Genomic DNA, 18891 nt, shown 5'->3' on the forward strand with positions numbered 1-18891 from the left:
CAGCACGCTATGAGCTTTGCTGGCATGCATCTGGAGGCCATCGGTATCGGAGCAATTACTTTCAGCACTGATCTTCCTCCACTTTCAGAAGGGAGGGCCTTACAGCCAAGTGTCAACCCCCCTGACAGTACAAGGCTATGGAAAAGTACTATGGGGGAGTGGAGAGGAAGGGCTTGGGGGCGTTCCTCACAGCCCAACTGTGACACTAAGGCTTGTTACACATCTGCATTCGGGAAACCTAATCCACATAAAAAAATGGTTACCTTAGGAAACCCGCAGACCCCATACACTATAATGGGGTCCATGTGTTTTCCTTAAGAAAAGTGTGGAGAGAAAAGTGCTGCTTGCAGAGCTTTTTTCCTCCACATTTTTCATGTGGAGAGGAGAACAGAATCCCTGAAAGCGGATGTGAACCGAGCCTGAGCAGCAAGTCCCACCTTTCTGACAGTGGAGGGATATCGGTGCCAAAAACAAGGGCTCCAATATCTATGGCACTAGGGGGCTTCCCAGCATAGATGTAATCTTTCTAGCAGTATATAATACTGCCGATCTCCAAGGACATGAAAAGTCAACTTCAAGACAGGTTAAGTGAAGATCAGTAGGGGTTGAACACTCGGACACCATGCTGATCAGCTGTTTAAAGAGGTCCCAGAGTTCACATAATACCAGGCACAATGCAGTTTTATGGCAGCTGTGTTTGGTATCGCAGCTCAGCCCAATTCCCTTCAATGAGACTGAGCTGCTAACAGGCCATGTGACTGAAGAACGAGACATCATGTTTTTCTCCTGCCACTGCATACAGCTGATCCACAGCAGTCCCAGGTGTCAGATCCTCGCTGATCTGCAATTCATAACCTGTCCTAAAGGAGAATCATCGATAGATAACCCCTGTAAACCTCTTTAACACAGACTTCCCACTGGCTTGAATGGACACTGTGTAATGATTCATTTCTCCTGTGGTGGCGCTGCAGGGAAACTGATCAATTATTGCCAGGTTTTCCACAGATTACAGCTGATCGGTGGGGATCCAGCAGGAAGACACAATTGTGATCAGCTTGTCGTCATTGGAATCCTCTAACCAACAGGGACTGTCTAAAGAAGAGATTGGCTTGTGTGTGGAGACAGACTAGGGGTACGCTGCCTAAAAACCCCAGCCCTCTATGTAGAGTATAGCGATCCATGTATAGGATAAGCTACTTAACCCTTACATAGAATTAATAAGCCTCAACCCTCGTTCCTCTGAAGAGACAGTGGAAGGAAGGTCTGTCAGAAGGAACCTCCATTGAGTAAGAATGGTGAACCAATAAAAGCTATCATAATGGAACATTCTGGCGTGTACTATGCGACCTGAAACCTCTCACCTCCTCCACGCTTACAAAAATAAATAATTGTTGAAAAATAAAATCTATCCCATCCCCATCTATTCACATTCTATTTATTTGCTTCATTATTTCCTCGTATAAACAGGTCATTTAATGTGGACTACAACAAAATGGCTGCTGATGCCTCAAAAGTGCAAAACTGCCTGCACACGGGCAAAATCTGCCGCACGTGTGACTAAAACGTGAACATACACCCATTCAGCACCAAAGCCAAATCAACAGGTGCCCAGCTGAATGGCTAGTGGGTAACCGTGTACGATAAATGGGCTAGTGAAACATTCAGGTGAATGTGCAAGTTACAGTATCTGTGGAGGTAACCGGGAGAGCGGCGGCAGCTGGTGGGCATTACCGGTGCCGCTTATATCGAGGGGAGCAATAGGACTGGACATCAAATCCTTCACAGGTTGTTCAGTCTTAGGGCCCCTTCACACGGCGTAAGCGCTCGGCTCATTCCGAGCCGTACACGCGAGCGCTTCTAAACACTTCCCATTCACTTCAATGGGAGCGCTCGTAAAGCCAGATTTACACACGCTCCCATTGAAGTGAATGGGAAGTCTTTAGAAGCGCTCGCGTGTACGGCTCGGAATGAGCCGAGCGCTTACGCCGTGTGAAGGCGCCCTTAGAAAGACATTGCTGCTTTCTTCTACAAACAGCGCCACACTTGTCCATGGGTTGTATCTGGTACTGCAGTTCAGCTCTACTGACAATTTTTAGAAGAAAAAAAAAAAAAAAAGACATTTATCTTTGTGTATGTTCACATGGCAGAAATAGGAGAGGACGTTAAGGCGGACTCCCACCTTACTTTTCCTTTTCCCTTTCAACCCATCCGGCCTCCCATTAAGGATCGAATTTGGCGCCGATTTTGAGGCAAAATCCTCTTAACTTACCCTTCTCAGTCGTCTTGTTACATACATTACATTAGACATAGGTGTCATTTTTAGGCTTGAAAATTCTACAATCTTTATAGGGGTCAGAGCCCCAATTTTCTGATACAGAACTCCAAACTCTCTGTACAGATATTTCATAAGACTCTAGATTGGGGTGCTGACCTTTTTCATTGGTCTGAGGGTCACATTGTGATATTTTTCTACTTCAAGGGGCTGCAATAAAACACTTCCACTAGTTAAAGGGGATATTTAAGACTGGATATTGACGACTTATCTTTATCATTCGAGTGAAAGGGAGCTCCATACAAAAACAGCAACCATCAGACGTTACGTTCCGCAGGTCGGAGATCACAACTAGCAGCGCTGACCCATGGGTTGGACACCCCACACTCTAGAAGAGCATGGGCGCTCACTGCATTGCGTCTTCTAGTCCAATATATAGGTAATGAGCTCCCCCTAGTGGTGGCTGCAAAATGCAATAAATTTAGGTTTCCTTGGGATTTGGAGCCACTTATCTGAAAATCCCATTGCAATAAAGCTATATTAAATAAATATTCAAGTGAGAATTTTGGAGCTAACAAACACATTCACTAGAAGCTTAACCCCGTTTAGACTCGCCTGAACTTGTCACCAACCTTTCACATTACAGAGAAGGATGCATCATCTTAGAAACCGGTCCTTAGGGAAAGAAACCAACAGGGGATCCTTGACAGATGAATTAACATTTATCTGCCGGTTGCTGGTGGCCAGTGAGATGTAAGCCAGATGTGCATGGAAATTCCCTGGAATAGTCATGGCTCAGACAGCGAGCAGATCAAAATCATTCTCAATGTGGTGGAAACTTCGAGATCTGGTCTCGAAATCACAAACTATATAAAGATCAAAGCTGATCTACATTACAGAAATAGAGCTTTCTTCTGCCCTCACCCTGACTGATGGGTATGTGCCATATAGGATTTCTGCATTATGATCAGCCTGGATGTGAAGCCCTGAGCATTGTACATTCTTAGATCATAGCACATGTATGGAAATTTTTACATGTGACCTATACACTACGCCTTACATAAGCAGTAACAAACCGTCATCCAATACGGCGGTCTACATTCCTCAATGTACTTCAATGCAGACATGGATAACGATAAAATTGCTGAGCAAATTAACAGCTGGTTTTCAATGTCATCAAGTATTACCACTGTGCCCACCGCATGCCCGCAGTCTCAGATAAGCCTATCCTCTTGCACCTGCTGCTCACAGACCCCTGTGAAACAGATTCCCCCTGCCTGGGCAGGGCCCCCATCATGATTTTCAATCCGTTGATCTGCGGGGTGATGTGTCCAGATCTCGAGGGGCAGATCCTTGGGTAGAGGCCGTTCTTTCAGATGGGCATCTAACTGGCGGAAAAGTTCTTTGGGCTTTTTCTTGGCGAGAACCTCAACCTCTGTATTAGGAAAGAAGAATCAGTAATAGTGAATTGGTTACTACCCATCTGTTGCTATAAAGGGGGCTATGCACTTTCTAATATTGACGACTTATCAATATTAGATCTGTGACGGTCCAGATTGGAGTCGGGAAGGAATTTTTTCCCTGAAATGGGGCAATTGGCATGAGCCTCATGGGGTTCATCATGGATCAACACTGTAGGGGATTGTAGGGTTATAGGTTGGACTTCATCCAACCTCATCTACTATGTAACCTGGGATCCCCGCAGATCAGCTGCTCAGGGTCAGAGCAGCTCCTGGTAAAGTTTTTATGGCAAGAACTCATTCACCATATAAAGGGATGCAGTGGGTTTAGGAACTGCATACTACTTCAATGTAAGCATTACTGGGAGCCATGCTCACATAAGCAGCTGATCTGTGGGGGTCCTGAGTGATGGACTGCTGGATAGTCGATCAATATTAGAAGGCGGCAGCTGGTACAGCAAATATGTGTCTGACATGTAATACTGATGGCCTATCCTAAGGATCAATATTAGGAATTGGATAACCCCTTTAACAACATAAAGTACATGCGCTGACCATGCCAATATAAACAATATACAATACTGTATACCTCTAAAAGGGGAAAAAAAATATCTATGGAGAACAAAGATTATGCTGACATAATGACTTCTATATGGAGAATACAGTAAGGAAATTGCGGTGTAGTTTTTTATTCTTCCTAAAAGGTCAGTCCCATGACAAACGCAGCATAGAGGCAATCTAATGAAAGCAGCATGGAGGCAGAGGACATGTGTAGGGCAGCCCTGCTACCAGGACATATAACAGCTGGGCTTCATTACAGTATTCTGCCCCGGGTACGTATAGATTTACAGGGTGAAAGATGGATTTATGTGATCGGAGATATACCTGCAGTCTACTGAAAACATATGATGAAAGGTCATAAGACGTCCAGCCCAGACGTACAAGACATGAATATATACAGTGTGAGGTATACATGAATCAGGCGGGGGGGTGAAGCCCTCAACTCACCTTTAAGGACAAAGCCGGAATCGCTGATGGTTTTGTTCTGTGTCTTCCACAAATGAAAGAGATGGTAGTAAATGGCCACGTAGAGGTCATTGAGCACAGCAAACACCTGCTGTCTGCGGTTACACTCCCTAGAAGTACAGGGGAATAATGTACATATTTAACCCCTTAACCAATTGTGTGTTTACATCCATAGTTGCCCCAGTCATGGCTCATGTGGTGACTTTAGTCACTGGCAGAGCTGTTCTGGGTCTACTATGCTTGGATACACTCAGTGATCACATGGTTGGAGGTCCAAGATCACTTCTGCTTCCTGCAATGACTACATGGTGCTCCGTGACTGCTATACATGCTGGAAAGAGAAGAAAGAAGCAGCTGTAATCCACTTCTATCTCCTCCTTAAATCTCCAGATGTTTCTGACCGCCAGAAGGGAATCTGGGCCTTGATGAATATATACAACAGCATAGGTTGAGAGACCAGGACCATGTACCATATATGTAGAATAATCAGATTATAGAGCAACTCTCTATTCAGGCTCATCTAGTCCCAAAGCAGGAGTCCCAACAATGGACTGATAGAGCAGATGGACAGCAGATGAGTCCTGGTCCTGCACTGCTATCTGCAGCACGTAACAATGATTCTCACATGACATGACTGCACCGCTGAAATTGTCGCCATTGTTTGTATACGGCTTCTGAAACTAGAGAACATCTTGCAAGTCATACACAAAGATGTAACTGAGCTGAATTTCAATAAAACTCTTATAATAGGACCTTTCCCGATATGCGCCATAGTGCCGAAGATATTGGTGTTGTTACTTTTGGCACTGATATCTCCCCACCGTCAGAAAGACTGGCCTTACAGCCCAGCGTCATTGCTACTGTCACCCTAACAGTACAAGTCTATGGAAGTGATGATGCTAGCCTGTAAAGTCAGCCTTTCTGACAGTGGGGAGATATCAGTGCTGAAACTAACGGCACTAATATCTCCAAGCACCAGGCTGCATGCAGGGAAAGCCATGAGTTCGCTAAATTTAGTGCACTGTCGTCCTCTAGCAGTATATACACTCACCGGCCACTTTATTAGGTACACCTGTCTAACTGCTCGTTAACACTTAATTTCTAATCAGCCAATCACATGGCGGCAACTCAGTGCATTTAGGCATGTAGACATGGTCAAGACAATCTCCTGCAGTTCAAACCGAGCATCAATATGGGGAAGAAAGGTGATTTGAGTGCCTTTGAACGTGGCATGGTTGTTGGTGCCAGAAGGGCTGGTCTGAGTATTTCAGAAACTGCTGATCTACTGGGATTTTCACGCACAACCATCTCTAGGGTTTACAGAGAATGGTCCGAAAAAGAAAAAACATCCAGTGAGCGGCAGTTCTGTGGGCGGAAATGTGTTGTTGATGCCAGAGGTCAGAGGAGAATGGCCAGACTGGTTCGAGCTGATAGAAAGGCAACAGTGACTCAAATAGCCACCCGTTACAACCAAGGTAGCCAGAAGAGCATCTCTGAACGCACAGTACATCGAACTTTGAGGCAGATGGGCTACAGCAGCAGAAGACCACACCGGGTGCCACTCCTTTCAGCTAAGAACAGGAAACTGAGGCTACAATTTGCACAAGCTCATCGAAATTGGACAATTGAAGATTGGAAAAACGTTGCCTGGTCTGATGAGTCTCGATTTCTGCTGTGACATTCGGATGGTAGGGTCAGAATTTGGCGTCAACAACATGAAAGCATGGATCCATCCTGCCTTGTATCAACGGTTCAGGCTGGTGGTGGTGTCATGGTGTGGGGAATATTTTCTTGGCACTCTTTGGGCCCCTTGGTACCAATTGAGCATCGTTGCAACGCCAAAGCCTACCTGAGTATTGTTGCTGACCATGTCCATCCCTTTATGACCACAATGTACCCAACATCTGATGGCTACTTTCAGCAGGATAATGCAATGCCATGTCATAAAGCTGGAATCATCTCAGACTGGTTTCTTGAACATGACAATGAGTTCACTGTACTCCAATGGCCTCCACAGTCACCAGATCTCAATCCAATAGAGCATCTTTGGGATGTGGTGGAACGGGAGATTCGCATCATGGATGTGCAGCCGACAAATCTGCGGCAACTGTGTGATGCCATCATGTCAATATGGAGCAAAATCTCTGAGGAATGCTTCCAGCACCTTGTTGAATCTATGCCACGAAGAATTGAGGCAGTTCTGAAGGCAAAAGGGGGTCCAACCTGTTACTAGCATGGTGTACCTAATAAAGTGGCCGGTGAGTGTAATATTATAATACCGCATATTGATGAGGTCATGAAAGATCTTATTTAACTTTTGATAATATTACAGGTTGACAAAACAATCCTATAACAAAAAAACTCAGCATTGCTACATCAGAATATAACATGTCACTCACCTGCTCACTCGCTCCTCCCTCAGAACCTGAATACAGATTCTTGTGATGTTAAGGGACATGAGACAAAACGGGAAGTTCTGGAAGAGAATACACAGCAGTATGTTCAGAATGATTGTATAATATGTGAATGAGCAAGAAATGAGAGTTATAGTCCTAATAACAATAGCACATATACATTGTAAGGAACAGAGACCTGTCTGTGGTGCTGCGACAGGCGGAAAATGTCATGAGCCAAAGGCAGTGTTTTGGGTTCCATCACCATGTGCAACAGGTGCATAAGACCAAGCAGACCTGCTGCTCTCAAGTCAGTACCAGGATCCAGACCTGTAGGGGAAAACATAAGTTGTCTGAAATTGTAGGTTATTAAAGGGGTTTCCATACTGATGACCTCTACAAAGGATAAGTCATCAATATGTGATCTGTGGAGGTCCAACACATCAGCTGTTGTAGGAGCTTCCAGGTGCCCGAAGATCCTAATGGATAGCCAGAGCCGCTCTTGCCATGTAGTGTACAAGCTCCTGCGCTGTTCCCGCCATGTAGCGGACAAGCTCCTGTCCTGTGCTGCACACTCTGCCCACCCACTATCAGCTGCCGGCACCCAGAGGCTACTGCTACATCTGATCTATGTGGGGTCCGGGTATTGGACCCCGACAGATCACATAATGATGACCTACCCTTAGGATCTTCAGTGGCATTACCGCTACTATACATTCTCCCCTACATCTACCCACCACCCACCAAACCATCAGCTCACCTTGGAATCCCAGTTGCTCCCAGTGTGATCCATATAGAGGACAGTCAAACCTGGCACCAGTCAGCTTCTTGTATATGGTCTGCAGCACTCTAACATGAACCTGCTGACCATTATCTAGAGGACCTATGTATGTAGAAGAGATATGGGATATAACATAACATCACTAGTGGTGGGATTTTACTGTCTAAATCAATCTGCCATTTAATAGATTCTCCATTCTTCACTGAACACATGCTAAAGAGTTAAATTCACTCATGTGGCACGTTCTCAGAGCTGCATAACAATATATATACAATATATATCTATATCATCATTCAAGAGCCCAGGTTCACCAGATTGCTGATTCTGATAGGTGGCCGTACACATTAGCTAAATGATGGCTGAACCTGCTAATGTCAATGGGACAGACAGACTGTGTATAGGGTCCTTCTGACTCAACCCCAGCATCTAAAGGGTTAGGCAGATTGGATTTCAAGACGTACAATCCTTTGTTTTCACTTAAATTAATCTGTCACCAAAGCAGTCTGGCAGAGATTTACTTCTCTCTTCAATGACAATACAAGCACACTCAGCCATAACATGTGGTCTGACACCCGGGAACCCTGCAGATCACCCATACCATAGTGCGGCTCACAGCATTGTGTACATACCGGCAGCCATGCCATACAAACTGTAGTGGAGTGGTTTTTGTGCTGCAGAGCTGCCCATTGAAGTCTATGCGGCAGCGCTGCGGTACCTACACAAACCTCTACACACCCTATAGTGAGAAAACCGGGCAGCTCCTGCAATGTAAACAATGCTTTGAGACACATTATGGTATGGGTGATCTGCAGGGTTCCCAGCTGTCAGACCCTTCTAGATGTAATATTGACGTCCTATTCTAAGGATAGGCCATTGCTAGTATCCCCTGTCTAGAGATCATATACTTACACTGTGCTATGGTCAGTACTAAGTCCCTCTCGGCATGCAGATCTCTATGGAGCCGAGGGGGTCCGAACAGTAGATGACCGACTGCAGACAACCCTGAGCGCTGGACTGTGGGCTGGATCTTTTTCTGGAAATATAAATCATACAAATGTCTCACAATGACACCATTTTTTTATGTTCACATCTACAAACATGGGAGTTTGTTTTGTACATGTTAGTTATTTTAGTGAGCTGCGTACCATGTATTCTGACAGGTCTGCTGTCTGGAAGTATTGCAGTGCTTCATTGAAGGAGATCAAAGGCGTCTGTCCAGGAAGAACCCCCAGAAGCCCTGTATACAGACACAGTATAAGGGGAATAAAAACATTCTCATCGTATACATACAGCCCTAGGTCTCAGCTAAACCTTCAACTCCCGCTACAGTAACTGTCCCACCAAAACAGGACCCAGGTCAACGTCATGAGCTATTTTCCAGCCTAAAAAAAAGTGTTTGTTTTTTTTAAAATACTGATGACCTATCCCTTTAAGACTGGAGGCCACAAGTTGCAGAAAAGTTGTGGCTTTTGTTGCCGATTTTGCGACACAAAGCCAGGATTGGATTTAGCAGGAGGGAGAAGTACAAGTCCTTCTTTTATCTGCCCCATTCCATCGGGTACAGGTGGCCCCAACCCATTTACAGCCATTGGCAGGGGCATGAGACATTACATTGCCAGTGACTTGCACCGAATTTAGGTGGACAGATCAACAACAAAAGAAATTGAGCAGTTCACAAGAGATTTATACATACCAGATTTCTTGCAGTACAATTCTGAAAAAGAAACCAGAGATAAATTTAGATTTTACTGGAATCTGTAAGGGGAAGACATAGGACATGGACAAACTGTAAGTGAATATTGTATAAGGAACGTGAATTGTTATCTGGGTCAGTATTAGGAGTGTAGGATTTACTATCACAGAGCTCACACTCACACGCAGTATCTATCATTCTCCCTTACATACAATTTGGATCACACCCAGTACTAAATATATTCCCAGCTATAGAGAGTTAACAAAAGACATTATCACATGAGTGTAAACGGACCTGTCTGGATATTTTCCAATGCATCCCATTCCTGCTCGGCTCTGAGCAAGTCTTCACTTTCTGCAAATGAAATAAATGCATTAAGAAGTAGGAGAGTAACGGAGAAGGGTCTAGGAGAACGTCTAGATCAGGGGTAGGGAACCTTCGGCTCTCCAGCTGCTGTGAAACTACAACTCCCAGCATGCTCCATTCACTTCCATGGGAGTTCCAAGAACAACAGAGCAAGTATGCATGCTGGGAGTTGTAGTTTTGCAACAGCTGGAGAGCCGTACGTTCCCTACCCCTGCTCTAGATCATGCACAGCGGCTATCAACTCTCTCTCTAGTGCCACCTATAGGTTGCCATCAAGTAAGTCATGCCCCTAATCACGTTGCAAGTCTCTTTCACAGGTCACACATTGAACTACAAGTCAGCACTAGACAGACAGATTTCTTCATTTTGGAGGAGAAATAATTCTACAGATAAGACTCGATACATCAGCTGGATTTCCAAAATGAAAAGCAGCACCCAATAAAGCCAGTAAGAGTGTCATGTAAACTGATATGATGGGAAGATGACATAAGCGTAACTTACCAGGCTCCTTCTCAGGTTCTTCACTCTTGTTCACCAAGGTCTGTAAAACACTGTTCTGTTTCACAGCAGAGATCTAAAGATGGAGACCGTGTATTAGATATCAGATAGTGATAGATCACAATGTGTATCAGCATATGTAACATATTAGCGGAGATGAGGTTTGGAAGACTGGAGCCCCAGTGGAAAACCTATACCTGGGCCCTCCACTGGGGGCGCATATCAGTGCCTTTAAATAGATCTGATTCCATCCATGGGCTACTATCCAGGTTCAGCAAAGCTCTGATGAAACACTGACCATAGGCAGAGCCATTTCCACCGCTCTTTCCCAATCATTCGCCACCACATATACACCAATATAACCGCCTATGATGGACGGAACTGCTCAGGACCAGATGATGTAATGTGGCTTCCTACTATACTGCACAATATGTAACATTAAGGTGCATTCTCTCTATATCATGGGTAGCATTGATGGGTCTTCGGAAATTGCACCCTATTATTAGTAGGGGTAACAAGACACCTAATACTATACAAATGTAGCCTTGGTCGTCACTTACTGGCATCGATTTGATGGCTGGCAGGAAGTTGTTGTGAGTTTGGTGAACATCAGGGCTCACAGCCCAACCATTCAATACCTGTTAGGAGAAAACTAGTTTAGTGTCACCATAAGGATATAGAAACGGACTTGGTAAAAATCCCACATTATGCAGTAAAGGCTTCTGGGAAAAAGTCGGACATGATGTTCAGGGTGCTTCCTATAGGGGGCAGCATAACAGAGGCACTGTCTCCCTATTTACATCTTGCATATTCCTCCCATGATCCCTTACAGTGGAGCGACTATGGCTGTATAAGTCTCCACACACCTAATAGGTGGTCTCTTCTTAAGGAGTGACATTATCCCCATAATCTGGTCTCTCAGCCTTTCACTTCTACCAAGTCAGTTCTCTCTACGCTGCGCTTACGAGGTCCAACCAGACCGAAACAGCCGTCCGTAGCTGAGAAACTAACTTGGTAAAAATCCCACATTATGCAGTAAAGGCTTCTGGGAAAGTCGGGCATGATGTTCAGGGTGCTTCCTATAGGGGGCAGCATAACAGAGGCACAGTCTCCCTATTTACATCTTGCATATTCCTCCCATAAGGATATAGTCAGCTGATAGGACAGAGCACTCCTTTATTATGAGACAGCTGAAGTACAGTGCCCATAGAAATGAATGAAGTGGCGGCACTCATTTGTAACCTGTTCAGTTCTCATGATCAGTGGGGTCTCAGTAGTCAGACCCCCATTTATCAGCAAGTTAACCTGTATCCTGTGGATAGGGAATAACTTCTGACCTGAATACCCCCTTTAAGAGTGAGGGTTAAAATCCGTGTTTCTTAACCAGAGTCGAGAGCAGTCTCAAGAATTGTCTCATGGTTTGGAGCCCCTGTCATGTATGAGACATACTATTGATTTACATGGACTCTGACTAATGCTAAAAGGGGTTTCCAGGATTCCTTCCAAAAACAGCACCGCACCTGTCCACTATACCAGCTCAGTCCCATTCACTTCAAGGACAGGTGAGGCACTGTTTCAATAAGAAAGTGGCTTTTTTTATAGTATTTTTATTTTTTTTTTGCAATCCTGCACAACCCCTTTCATTTTCCTCTGGAGGCGATGCAACTGAACACGAACACTATCAATTCTCCCCACAGATTACAGCTGATCACTAGTGGTTGCGGTGGATTCTGAATGATCAGTTTATTGTCAGAAAACCTTCTAAATAATAGAGACTGCTTGAAGCAGAGAACCCTCAGACACACACTTGGCTGGAAACAGAAGGAAACACAGCGGGTCATGTGATCGGAGTTACCCGTACCTCACTATCCATGCTTCATCCTGGTCTAGTCAGTGCAAATAAAGGGCTTCTCTACTTATAGTTGTGCAAGTTTCACGCTCCATTCTGATGTCGCAGTCTCCATTATAGGCTGAACTGGGCAGTCGGCAGAAGACGTCTAGTTGGGAAAGATGCAAAAATGAGCAAAGGCAGAAAAATACATCCCATAAGTCTATGGAATAGCAAGAGGCTCCTGGGATGAGAGAATAGGATTCTGGGGACTGAAAACATTTCTAGCAAACCCCTACTGATATAACGCTGGGCAGGACTGGAGAGTGAACCCCAATGATGGGGAAAGGGACATGGCATAATGAGAAGGATCATTATGTGCATTGGCCAGACTATTAGGTCTCATGCACATCAGGCAGATTTCCAGCGTGACCCCCAGATGATGAGAGTCCCTGCACTGTACTGTATATAATATACATAGTATAGACACAAGGAGGCAAGGACTCATAGATCACCATGATGCTGGGAGTCCCTGCACTGTACTGTATATAATATAGACAGTAGAGACACAAGGACTCATAGATCACCATGATGCTGGGAGTCCCTGCACTGTACTGTATATAATATAGACAGTAGAGACACAAGGACTCATAGATCACCATGATGCTGGGAGTGCCTGCACTGTACTGTATATAATATACATAGTATAGACACAAGGAGGCAAGGACTCATTGATCACCATGATGCTGGGAGTCCCTGCACAGTACTGTATATAATTTACATAGTATAGACACAAGGAGGCAAGGACTCATAGATCACCATGATGCTGGGAGTCCCTGCACTGTATATAATAGACAGTAGAGACACAAGGAGGCAAGGACTCATAGATCACCATGATGCTGGGAGTCCCTGCACTGTACTGTATATAATATACATAGTATAGACACAAGGAGGCAAGGACTCATTGATCACCATGATGCTGGGAGTCCCTGCACTGTACTGTATATAACAGGGCTCAGCAACCTTTGGCACTCCAGCTGTTGTGAAACAACAACTCCCAGCATGCTCCATTCACCTCCATGGGAGTTCCAAGAACAGCAGAGCAAGTATGCATGCTGGGAGTTATAGTTTTACAACAGCTGGAGTGCTGAAGGTTGCCCACCCCTTGTATATAAAAGGCACAGTAGAGACACAAGGTGGCAGGGATGCATAGATCACCATGATGCTGGGAGTCCCTGCACTGTACTGTATATAACGGGGCTCAGCAACCTTCAGCACTCCAGCTGCTGTGAAACAATTCCCAACATACTCCATTTACCTCCATGGCTGGGAGTTCCAAGAAGAGTAGAGTAAGTATGCATGCTGGGAGTTATAGTTTTACAACAGCTGCAGTGCCGAAGGTTGCCCACCCCTTGTATATAATATGCACAGTAGAGACACGAGGAGGCAGGGACGCATAGATCACCATGATGCTGGGAGTCCCTGCACTGTACAGTACTGTATACTATACACAGTAGACACAAGGAGGCAAGGACTCTTTGATCACCATGATGCTGGGAGTCCCTGCACTGTATATAATAGACAGTAGAGACACAAGGAGGCAAGGACTCTTTGATCACCATGATGCTGGGAGTCCCTGCACTGTATATAATAGACAGTAGAGACACAAGGAGGCAAGGACTCTTTGATCACCATGATGCTGGGAGTCCCTGCACTGTATATAATAGACAGTAGAGACACAAGGAGGCAAGGACTCTTTGATCACCATGATGCTGGGAGTCCCTGCCTTCAGCGTCACTTGTTGCACAAATTTCACAACAAAATCCATGATAAATTTGCAGATCTGTTGCAGATTCTTAACAATCCTCAGCTCAGAATCACATGCCGGCACAAGGCCATCAAAGCGGGTCACATAAATAAGCACTAATATGGTTACTGGTAGCCTTTGGCTCTGTTCACACATTTGCTAGAGAAATAACTTGGATGGCAAAAAACAGAGTGCTTTGGGTTATAAGGCAATGAGGTCCCCCAACCCCTAGTGTAAAAAGACATCCTATTAGGGCATATAGGCTTTAAGTGGGGGAGGGGGCATCTTTGGGGCGGTTTAAACCAGCATAGACTGACCAATGTCCCTGAGCTGCTGTAGTGTTCAGGGGGACAGAATACCCTATTTATATCAGTGCATCTATTTCTAACCTAAGGGTGGCGCTGCAGCTCATGCACTTTATAATTGGGATCTGTAGTCAGTGACTAATAGGCAATTAGCACTGCACAGTTATTAGTGAGATAGAGAAGTGCATGAAGTGACCAGATCATGGCTGTATACAGGTCAGCCCCTGCAATAATCCCCATTACAGGGACAGTCAGAGCATTGCCCCCGCACAGAGCACGCACACAGCCGAGTATGCACACATCTGCCATCATACATGACGGCACTAGAGGAGCCCCAGCTGCCCTCCCGATACCTAGTCCAGCTCTTACCCCTCATAGCTCCCTCCAATCTCTGCGGCCATCATCAACTTTCTCGAGTCCTGGCAACCAAGCCGCGCACTGCATCCTGGGAAGGGTAGTTCAACAAGGACATCACATCGTGCTAAAGACGATGAGGTAGACCACAGTTCCCAGAAGCCTCCGCTTCGCAGACCCAGAGGTGTAACCGTTACTTGCTTTATTCCTGTCTCCGGTCTTACAAGCAAAGAACTAGCGCGGCGGCCATTTTGTTGGAGACTGAATTATATTACATTTAATCAGGAACGCCTACGGTAATATGTCTGCTGAGTGGAGGACATTGACGATAAGAGCGATCTAGATACAGGATTGCGAGCAGTGATAGATGCAGAATTATATGATATATCCCCGTGTGAAGGGTTTGGGGTATCTCTGTATGCATCACTGTATACTATCTATATTACACATCCCCTCCCTTCTGTGGGACTGATAGAGTTCATGTTCCAGGACTTGCACCTGTATATATAGATACTGGCGCAGTTCGTAGGTTGTATACCAGTAGCTGGCACTGTATACTCCCAGTAGGCCCTGTCCCTATAGTAACAGCATCTAGTGATGTAATGTCTCCTCCCTCACTATTATGGTTGGTGTCTGTACACACTTGTGTAGTCCTAACCTCTTCAGGACTGCGCCCCTTCTCATCTCAGGGCTCACATATAGCCGTATTACTGTAGATTCCAGGGGATTACTAGAAACTCTGCCATTTCATATATCAGTGCTTTTCTTAGAACTCTGTATTGTGCCGTTCCTCTGTTATTCCTCCTGGAAATGTCCCCATAGACTGTAAGCCCTCGCGGGCAGGGCCCTCTACCCCACTGTGCCAGTCGGTCACTGTTAGTATTATATCTACCTGTATATTTTGTGTATTGTATGTAACCCCCAAATGTAAAGCACCATGGAATTAATGGCACTATATAAATAAACAATAATAATAATAATAATAAAAAGTCATATTAAAGGGGTATTCCCACGTCGCATACTCACCAGTCTTCGTTGCTGTAAAATCTTCTGTCTTCCTGCTTTGTTGCGTCATTGGTGGGCGAGGTTACATATGCAAAGCCCACGCGGCGAGATGCCGCTGGCCCTGCGTACACGCTCATAGATAGTGAGACGAGTCTAGCCTTCACAATGCGAATACAGACTCGGCATCCGCCTCTCTCTATAATAGCAGATGCCGGGTCTGTATTGGCATTGTGAAGGCTAGACTGGTCTCACCATCTATGAGCGTGCACGCAGGGCCAGTGACATCTCGCCGCTGGCTTTGCATATGTGAATACAAACCCGGCATCCGCTGTAATAGAGAGGTGGATTCCGGGGAGTGTAGACGCTGGCACAGATGCCTGCAACATTGCTATGCTCCTGCCGTGCATGAAGCCACAGACCCAGCATCTATTACAGCAGATGCCGGGTCTGTATTGGCGGCTCCTTCCCCCCAAAGGGTAAACTACCCCCCCCCACTCCCAGGCTCGCTCCCGTGCACTTAGCCCCTCCTCCCTCCCTCCTCAGAGCAGCAGATACATCACTTGACTTATGACCAGATAAGTCAAGGGATGTGTCAGAAAAAAATGAATAAAGTAAGATAGTGGACAAACAAAGCAGTTGTGCTGAAGCAGTGTATTTAGGAAAAGTCTTACATCCACATTAACAAGCAGTATAGATAGGATCCTTGTGATGGGACAACCCCTTTAAGCAATTCTGTTTCTATATAATTTTGTCAAAGGTAATCGGGGCACGTCCTTACACACCTGAACCCATTTAGTCAGTGCCGATCTAGCCTTCGCTCCTTACATTAGGTTCACACAAACTCCATTCCTTCCATCATTCGGGTCCCCCAACAGAGAGCCAGACTGCTAAAATGGTGGATACACACAGAGCCCGGCAAACCCCATTATAGACATTGTAACTGAAAGCGGCGGAGGTCTGCTGATTTTCGGCGGTCTCTGCAATGGAGTCTCCAATGGTGGGCTACGTCAGTCATAGCGGTCTACAGACCTGCAATAACTAGATTATACCAGGGCTTTGGAATCAGAAAACAGTTCCCGATTCAGTTCCACTATATATGGTTAATGATCTTCATTTATATTACATAGTTATTAATAATGTATAATTAGACTGCCTTTGTTCGTGAATTAGAGGAGCTTTACTTTAGTCAGCCATTGATAAAGGAGTCGGAGTCAGGCTGAGGACAAATGGTATCAAAGGCTTGGCCTTGGTTTATACCTAGAGTTCTCCTGGTATATGGCTCATGAGCTTAACTTCTAAACCTTCTAACTTCTAAACATTTATCCATAAGAGGCAATACATCGCCATCACAGTAAGCTGGTGTAAGCGGCCATTTTCTTGTGGCCCGGGCATGCGCAGACGGCTCTGCCCGAGGCCTAGAAGATTGCAACCCAGGATGGAAGAAGACATGGGGAGAGGGCGTTCCAGAAGAAGATGGAGGCAGGGCTGGAGATTTCTCGTGCACCATTGGGGACCAGTTCTGTGAGAAAACACATTTGCATACTGAAGAAAATCAGGATTTCTACCGAACGGTGGTGCGGAGAAGACACACAAGGTAGGAGAGGAATAGCCTTTCTTAATGCTATTCCTATGTGTTAGGAAGAAAAAAAAAAAAAAAAAAGTATCCAATGCTAGGATCCCTTGAACGCATAGCTTGCGACTCGCTCATGATCATGTGTAACAGGCCTATGCCTGAAGATAAATTCACACTAAAGTTGCTTATAGGTGTCTCCCCTTATAGCTAATTTGATGTTCACTCCCTACTACTAGGAAAGGTCCATCTTTAGACACCAACAAGCTCAGCATAAAACAGTAGTAGAGAGGGGCAAGTCTCTCTTCATAGCCGTTGCCTATTCACATACAGATTTACTGCTCTGTATTCCATGCCTGTACACTGCTGAGAGACGAGTCTGCAGCTTTTCATCTCTCACAGTGAGTAAGGAGAGTTTATCTATTGCTGAATAGCTGCTTGTGGCATGAAGATGGGATGTTAGTCATAGACAGTAAGCACATTTCCTTATTGTGCCCATATCTTATGTTTTGCTGCATCATGTCCTGTATTTGCAGTGCAGTGTCCCTGGATCTCCTATATAATGGTTAGGCTAGGTTCACATTTGCCTTGGGGGGAGGGGGACTCTTTGGGGACCCCCTGAATGGAAACCTAATTCACATAAAAAAGCAGTTACCTTAGGAAACTCAGTCTGCGTGCCGGCCGCTTCCATTCATTTCTATGGGAGTGTGCTATTCGAAACGGTTGTTTCGAATAGTGTTCGCTCATCTCTAATTAGCAACCTTCCTTACTACATCTGTTGTGAAACTACATTTCCCAGCATGCACCCTTGCTCAGATGTTCTAAGAACTCACTCAAAAGTGACTGGAACATGCTGGTAAATATAGTTTCACAACAGTTGAAGTGCTAAAGGTTGCCGACCCCTGCCCCAGTGCCATAGTTGGGTCTGATGATGCATGTACACATCCATCAGAAAGAATTTTGATATCGAATTATAGGTATAAGGGCTGCCTGACTTCATGTACTGAACGTGGTGCTTACAATCCTGCTGTGACTTCCTGCTGTGAGAGAGAACACTTTAATGCAGTGCATAAAAGTAGAAGCAGTCCCCAGACATATTACACGATTCACTGGCCTTGTTACCCCAGATGGGACCAACACAGTCCTGCATCCATCCCCATAGTAAATAACAGACATCCGGTGCTTATGTTATCAAAGACTTTTATTTTATATTCTAATGATTAAAAAATGAACAAAAAGTTTGAACATAATGATCATGTGATTTCACAGAGAATGTCATTTACTCAATCCCTTTACGCGACAGTTCAGACAGGTTTTCACAGACTGAGAATTTTAAAAAAAAAAAAAAAAAAAAAATCACAAAAGAGGACACGAAAAAATATCCGGCCCTGCAGAGAGCGTCTTCAATTACTTTCCCCATAACACCCATCACCTTACCCCCAGGCCTAGAGCAGAGGATATATACTATAACACGAGGGATGGGGTAATGGCAGCCATTAGACATTCAGCTTTATAATACTGCCCTATACAAGA

General features: G+C 45.0%; 1 protein-coding gene across 2 annotated transcripts; it reads right to left on the minus strand.

Moving 5' to 3' along the window:
* Positions 1-1984: 1984 nt before the first annotated feature.
* On the minus strand, positions 1985-14867 carry ELMOD3 (ELMO domain containing 3). 2 transcript variants are annotated; one of them, XM_075272947.1, is made up of 13 exons: positions 14799-14867; positions 12351-12486; positions 11050-11127; positions 10493-10565; positions 9920-9979; positions 9626-9646; positions 9078-9169; positions 8842-8965; positions 7912-8034; positions 7351-7481; positions 7158-7234; positions 4741-4868; positions 1985-3707 (listed from the first exon to the last, which is right to left on the minus strand). In XM_075272947.1, the coding sequence occupies exons 2-13, from the start codon at positions 12360-12362 to the stop codon at positions 3487-3489; spliced, it is 1140 nt and encodes a 379-aa protein (XP_075129048.1). In that variant the 5' UTR covers positions 12363-12486; positions 14799-14867; the 3' UTR covers positions 1985-3486. The 2 variants fall into 2 exon arrangements, with proteins under 2 accessions (XP_075129048.1, XP_075129047.1); XM_075272946.1 differs by having other exon boundaries at positions 12345-12486.
* Positions 14868-18891: the final 4024 nt, after the last annotated feature.

This window comes from Leptodactylus fuscus, chromosome 5 (assembly GCF_031893055.1).
Source record: "Leptodactylus fuscus isolate aLepFus1 chromosome 5, aLepFus1.hap2, whole genome shotgun sequence".
Lineage (NCBI taxonomy): Eukaryota > Metazoa > Chordata > Amphibia > Anura > Leptodactylidae > Leptodactylus > Leptodactylus fuscus.

Excerpts from the sequence above, each read along its gene's own strand:
- ELMOD3 (XM_075272946.1), bottom strand. Across the intron at positions 9,980-10,492 it reads AGAACCTGAGAAGGAGCCTG|AAAGTGAAGACTTGCTCAGA; the intron begins GTAAGTTACGCT and ends TTTCATTTGCAG. Across the intron at positions 8,035-8,841 it reads AGTACTGACCATAGCACAGT|GTCCTCTAGATAATGGTCAG; the intron begins GTAAGTATATGA and ends CTACATACATAG.